The sequence below is a fragment of the Budorcas taxicolor genome, chromosome 5 (assembly GCF_023091745.1).
Source record: "Budorcas taxicolor isolate Tak-1 chromosome 5, Takin1.1, whole genome shotgun sequence".
NCBI classification, from domain to species: Eukaryota; Metazoa; Chordata; class Mammalia; order Artiodactyla; family Bovidae; genus Budorcas; species Budorcas taxicolor.
The window spans coordinates 18,647,164-18,653,953 of NC_068914.1; the positions used below are offsets into that span (position 1 = coordinate 18,647,164).

Sequence of the window (6,790 nt, forward strand, 5' to 3'; positions counted from 1 at the left end):
TCCATTCACGTATCATTCACATACCATTCACATAGAAAATGCAATCTTATCTATAGGGAAACAGGTTAGGGGTTGTCTGAGTTAGGAGGAGGCTTTCTAGAGGTTATGGCTATGTTCATGATCTTCATCGCGGCGATGCATACCACGTGGTGATGCATGGTTGCACAGATGCCTACTACGTCAAAACGCATCGAAGTGTACCTTTGAAATATGCGCAGCTTATTGTGAGGGTCAATTTCTCAATGAGGTGTTTGTAGGAAAGAAAAAGTAATCTCGCGCCCAGAGTCACATAGGAAGCGGCACCGCGCGAGGCAAATACTGAAGTCCGCGTTTGGAGCCCGGGTCCTGAACTCCCCCAGCTCCCTGTAACTTTGCCTCTGAGGAAAGTGCTGGAAGGGAACCTCAGCTGTTGTTAATGATTACCGGTGGGCGGCTCCTTCTCGGCCGCGCTCCCGCCTCGGGGCGGCCGGAGCGCGGCCCCGCCCGACGGCTTCCGAGAGCGCCAGGCGTCGCGCTGGTGGACTCCGCGGCCACCTGCTGCTGCTGCTGCTGCCCCCGCGTCCGGCATGGTAAGGGGGCTCACGCGCTGCCGCTGGGCAGCGGGTTAGGAGGGGACGCGCGGGAGGAGCGGAGGAGGGCCGGGGCCCGCACAGTATCCCCGCGCAGGCCAGAGGACCGCGCTGGGCGTGCGGGGGAGCCTCCCTCCCAGGCCTTAGCGAAGCAGCCGCGCGCCGGGCGAGGAGAGTCGGGGTCTCGGTCCCGCCTCCACCCTACCCGCAGTGGTGCCGCCGGGGACGCTGAGGCCGAGAGACGGGCGGTGGCAGGTTCAGTGACAGCCAGGAGGGAGCCCAGGCCAGAGTCCGCTCAGGGCCTCGGTGCCTCGGGCAGGGAGGGGGGCGGTGAGACGGGGATGCGGAATGGCCGCATAGTTAGCCCGGAGACCTAGTCCCCTTGGTGGCGCGGCCCTGTCCTATGTTGGGGGCTGGCGGGGGGCGGGGTGCAGCGGCGAGGAGACCGATGCCTGTGTGGGTGTGCAAAGCAGGGGCGGCTGAATTTCCCGTGTGCCTCTGCCTGCCTGTTTACTGCCCTTTTCGCTTGCACTTCGGGGCATGAGGTCTAGCTGAGCCCCCTCTGCGGAGCCTGGACCTCACGGCCAGCCTCTGGGGCCTAGTTTGAGGCCTGTGCCCGGCAGTGGGGATGTGATTGCTCAGGATCACATGCCCTCCAGGCTGAACTTTCTGGGGGCAGAGTGTCAGGCCCTATGCTCACCTATAGAGATGAAGGTGAACCTGCAGGGCAGCAAGAAGGGACTCTTCTAGACCCAGACCTTTACTAAACAGCAAAAATGTTAGGCTCCAAAGCATCAGGAGCAGTTGGGACTGTGGTGACACCTGGGAGGGCACTTTGGAGACCTTGGCTTGAACATAGGGGAGGTGGTGGATGAGCTGATTGTGAGGTACACCGAGGCTCCGCAGCTGCAGGGCGTGGGTAATCAGTAACCCCTCTGCACACCCAGAGGCCCAGGCCTGGCCTGGGATTTACTAAGCCAACACTGCCCCTGCTACCTATCTGAGCCCAGATCTCAGAGGGGTTTGTCAGTTCAGCCCCAGGCTGTGAAATGTTGGGGATTCCAGAAGACTCTAAAGAGAAAGGGGAGCCTCCTAGGAGCCTGCTAGTACCCATGCACTCCTTTCAGAGTCAACCTACTAGGTGGTAGCTTCTGATGCCTTAGCTGCCATCTGGTTGCTTGGATACATAGACCAGGCTTATCAGCCACTGAGACAGGGCCAGGCTCTGGAAGAGAGACTGGGTTGAATGGTGATGCAAATCTCAACTGTCCTTGCTGATCTTCCAGAGCCTAGGAGAGGAGACGGACCCATCCAGATCTGTCCAGAGGGCGCCCACACTTTTTAGGAGGGAGAAAACTGTTGAGTTACCAGAACCCTGCAGTGTTTTGTTCAGTTCTAACCCACACCTGAAGGCCTGTCATAGACCTGCTTGCCTCAAGAAGTCTTTTAAAAATGCAAATAATATCCCCTTAGTAGCAATGGAGTTAAGTGTCTCCTGGCTCCCCTTGCTGATTCCTAAAGTAGCAGTTCTTGTACCTTTTTACCCTTCAAGCAGGAGAAATGAGTGCCCCCAGGACACCTGGCTTCCAGTTTGCAGGCTGCCTTATCAAAACTAAATTAACCTCCCTCATATTCTTTTCCCAGACCTAACTAATTCACTTTTAATTTGGTTCCCAACAATGTCCATCCTTGGGTAATTCTCCTTCACAGGCCTAAATTCTAGGATCCCTTAAGCTCCTCTACCTGGATCTTTTTAAGAGGCTGGAGCACGGACCTTTCCTTTCTTCTGTTTTCCAAGAGAAGGTTCCCCTCATAGCCTGAATGGTGCCAGTTTGGGCTGCCCCAGGGATATTTTGCACAGTTGGAAAATAGGCTGAGGCCCTGCCCTGTCTGTTTGCCCTTGGCCAAGTTATTCCTGCTTCGGGCCCGAGCTCTGGCTCAAGCTGACATAATAGAAAAGAAGGTAGAAATTAAAGAAACATAGGCCTGGCAGCTGGGAACCAGAGGCTGTGTAGGAACGAGGTGGGGTACCCACTGGGAGGTAGTGCCAGTAGCTGAGAATCTCCTGGGATATGTTTTAAGTGCTGGTTCCTTTGCCAGTCCCCAGGGATATGGACCCATCCTGAGAATGATGCCTGTGCTTTCACTGACTGGGGGGAGTCCGGGGCGGGGGGCGGTCATTTCCCCTCTCTAGGCCTCACTTTCCTCTTCAGTACACAGTAACAGTAGGATTTGCTTTTATTCTCTCATGAATGAAAGAGATCTGATTTTTAAACGGAGAGGTGCCCTCTGAAAGCTCTGAGGACAGGCGCAGGGAGGAACGTTTCTCTGCCCCAGTGATTGGCATTACATCTCAGGACTCTCTGTTCTCTAAGAACCTATCAGTGCCCGAGCCAGAGCCCCTCCTCCCAGTCTGTTGAGTTAGACAAGCTGCCCTTTGACTGTGTCACCACAGCCACCAGTGGAGGCTGGCTAAATTTCCCCAACAGCCCAGGGCCCTCTCTTTTGTCCTATTTAAAGGGAAAAAAAAAAAAAAGTGCCCTTGAACTTCTGTGTTTTCCCTCTCTTAGGCTGGCAAAGCACACAGGCTGAGTGCTGAGGAAAGGGACCAGCTGCTGCCAAACCTGCGGGCCGTGGGATGGAACGAGCTGGAAGGCCGGGATGCCATCTTCAAGCAGTTCCATTTCAAAGACTTTAATCGGGTATGACTGGGGTGGCACACAGTTCCTGAGACCGGGGCTGATGGGGTCACACTCCAGAACGTGTTCCCTCCCTTCGAGTACTTTAAGCCAAGACTCTCAAGATGCTGTGCGAATCCAGTTTGGTTGTCTTCATCCAGTTTAGCTGAAGATAGGCCCTGGGCTGTCTCCATTTTCTGTGTTAGTCGCTCAGTTGTGTCTGACTCTGCGACCCCATGGACTATAGCCCACCAGTCTCCTCTGTCCAAGGGATTCTCCAGGCAAGAATACTGAGTGGGTTGCCATGCGCTTCTCCGGGGGAATTTCCTGACCCAGGAATCGAACCTGGGTCCCCTGCATTGTAAGCAGGTTCTTTAGCCACCAGGGCAGCCATGGACTCTCTGTGCCTGGGACTTTTAGAAATAGTCCTAAGAGAAGACAGTTCAAGTGGGAAACAGGTGACTATTTGAAGACATTTTAGTAGATAACCTAAAGGTTGGCCAAGATGCAAAACCTCTTTGGGATTTCCGCCTTCTTAGTGGTCCTAGTGATAAGACTTTCTGCTGCAGAAGGACCACCTCAAACTCCAGCCTCAGAACTAGTGGCATGGCACCAGGAGGAATGCTTAAAACTAGAAAGGTTACCTTGTATGGATCGGGGCCATCCTCTTCCTTCTGGGCCTCACACTGGCCATAAAGAGAGCCCAGCTGTCCTTTCTCTCAGAATACTAACCTGGGTCTTGCTTCATTAAACAGGCTTTTGGCTTCATGACAAGAGTGGCTCTGCAGGCTGAGAAATTGGACCACCATCCCGAATGGTTTAACGTGTATAACAAGGTGAGTGTTGCATGCCTGGAACTCCAGCTCGCTCTGAGGGCCTCTCCCTTGGACTTCCCTGTGGGCCCTCCTCATTGACATAGTATCAGCTCCTGTTCCTTTCATCTCCTTCCTAGAATCGACATAAACGGCCCCTGGAAAATACTCAGTCTCACTACAGATTTTTAAAAAATGCAAACTAGAACACTAGTGAGATAATGTGTGGTTAATGTAGACATTAAGGAGGCAAATCCCAAGGAAGGAAAACCCGTGGGAACCAGGTGTATTCACTGTTAATAGCTCTCAAGGGCTGAAATTTTTCTTGAGATATAGAAGAATGAAAAAGCAATAATCTTGAACTAGGAATACCCAGGCACACCAGGAAGGTCAGCCTGTCTGCTAAATGAACGGAAACAGTCATTAAATGCCTGCCACGCGCCAAGCGCTGTGCTGGACTCTTTCTAAAAGCATTAAGGTTGGAAGAGACCATCTATAAATGGACAGTGTTTAGGAGTTGAAGTTGGTCTGGAGTCTTGTCTTTAGCTTTTAGGTTGCTCTTGATATTTGGATCTTTCCTTTTTATCCCTTGCTGCAGTCACCACTATTTATGGAGATGTAATAGAAGACAGTTTTGCCCTATAAAAGACTGGTCAAGAAGGCAGCCCCAGGGAGAGCCAGTGTGCCTAGTTACTCTTCATAGTGTGGTTGAGCCCAGGAGCTGGTGACTCCCTCCTGCTCGTGGGTTCAGTTGGTGGAACCAGCTGGTCTGGAATCTCTGTGGTTTTGTTTCAGGTCCACATCACCCTGAGCACTCACGAGTGTGCGGGCCTTTCAGAACGGGACATAAACCTGGCCAGCTTCATCGAGCAAGTAGCAGTGACCATGACGTAGACCCTGCCCTTCTGTCAGCTTTTCCGGGGAAGGGAGGGCGCTGAGCTGGGGATCCAGAGAGGGAGCTGGGGGAGCCCCGAGATGCTACTGTAGTCAGAACTGCCAAATCAACCCTGCTGCCTCTGTTTAGGGGCAAGTCCTTGCTGTTGGAAGGAGAGGCCAACATCACTGCTAAGACCAGGAGCTCAGACCGGTTTTACCCCGCATCATTTTTATCTTCCTTGAGGCTCTAGGATGTGTACGCTGATTTGAATAAGCTCTTCTCTTTCATTACAACTCTCCAGCAAAAATAATGACTTTATTTCCAAGCTGTGTCTTGCTCACTTTCTAATTCACTTCCCAAAAAGCTGTGATAAAAGCTGTGTCTAAGATAAACAGTCTTATCTTAGAAGCTAGGACCCTAGGGCCATCTCTAGCCTATGTGACAGAAACCCATGCACTCTTATGCCTAAAATAAAACTGTTATTTCACTTGGCCTCAGGCTCTAGAATCTTCTTTTCCACAAGCCAAGCCAAATTGGAATCAATAGACATTTAAAGCACCTACTTTGTACAAGACAGTGTTCAGACTGCTAAGGGGAAAGGGGACCGGAATACTCTAAGCTCCTATTGTCTCTGGGAATTAAGTAGAAAAATAATTAAATATTACTAGGCAGCATGAATGAAGTTAATGCCAGATGCAAAGATAAGAAATGAGTTAATGAACATACAGTGATTCACACAGTTGAACCAAGAAGCTTCATTTGACTTAATTCTTGAGGCAGACGTAACTGAGGGAGCATCTTGAACAAAGATAAAGGTTAGCCAGACAGTTTTATGCATGATGGGACCTATGACTGGTCTACAGCATCCAACGTGGAGACTTTTTTTTTTCTTGAAGCATAGTTCTTTTGCCATTTTATGTTAATTTCAGGTGTAAACAAATTGATTCAGTTATATATGTGTGTGAGTACATGTGTATATACATACACAATATACAGACAGATGTTTTTTATACTTTTCCATTAAAGGTTATTACAAGCTATTGGATATAGTTCCCCTTCTGTACAGTAATCTTGTTTGTTTATTTTATATGTGATAAGGTATAGCTATTATTTCTGTACTCCTAATTTATCCCTCCCCCACCTTCCCCTTTGGTAGCCATGAATTTGGTTTCTGTTCTCTAATTACTTTCTTATATTCCACATATATCAAATGTCTATCTTTGGCTGATTGCACGTGGTATGATAATCTCTAGGTCCATCCATGGTTTTGCAAATAGCATTAGTTCTTTTTATATGCCTGAGTAATATTCAAGTGTGTGTGTGTGTGTGTGTCTGTCTGTCTGTGTGTGTTCATGCACACGTAAACGTGTGTGTGCAAATATATATACAGGGGTCCTCAACCACCCAGCCGAGGACTGGTACTGGTCCGTGGCCTACTGGGAACTGGGCCACACAGCAGAAGGTGAGTGGTTGGGCCAGTGAGTGAAGCTCCATCTGCTGCTCACCATTGCTGGCATTACCACCTGAACCTTCCCTACTCCATCTGTGGAAAAACCGTCTTCCAAAAAACCAGTCCCTGCTGTCAAAAGGTTAGGAACCGCTGATAGAAACTGTATGTTCCATGTGTTGGACACTAGGGTTCCTTCCATGATTTGGCAATTATAAATACTACTGCTTGCATATTGGGGTGCATGAATTTTTTCCCCAAGGTGTATCTGTCATTTTTTAATGAAAAGCAATTAGAGAAAAAACAGAGAGTTTATATTTCCCTAAGGTAAGGTAAGGTAAGATGAAGTCGCTCAGCCGTGTCCGACTCTCTGCGACCCCGTGGATTGTAACCTACTAGGCTTCTCC

At 50.0% G+C, this 6,790-nt stretch overlaps 1 protein-coding gene across 1 annotated transcript; it reads left to right on the plus strand.

Moving 5' to 3' along the window:
• Positions 1–503: 503 nt before the first annotated feature.
• PCBD1 (pterin-4 alpha-carbinolamine dehydratase 1) lies at positions 504–5,396 on the plus strand. Its single transcript, XM_052640801.1, has 4 exons — positions 504–569; positions 3,140–3,271; positions 4,003–4,083; positions 4,855–5,396. Exons 1-4 carry the CDS (start codon positions 567–569, stop codon positions 4,951–4,953), a joined length of 315 nt encoding a protein of 104 aa, XP_052496761.1. The 5' UTR covers positions 504–566; the 3' UTR covers positions 4,954–5,396.
• Positions 5,397–6,790: the final 1,394 nt, after the last annotated feature.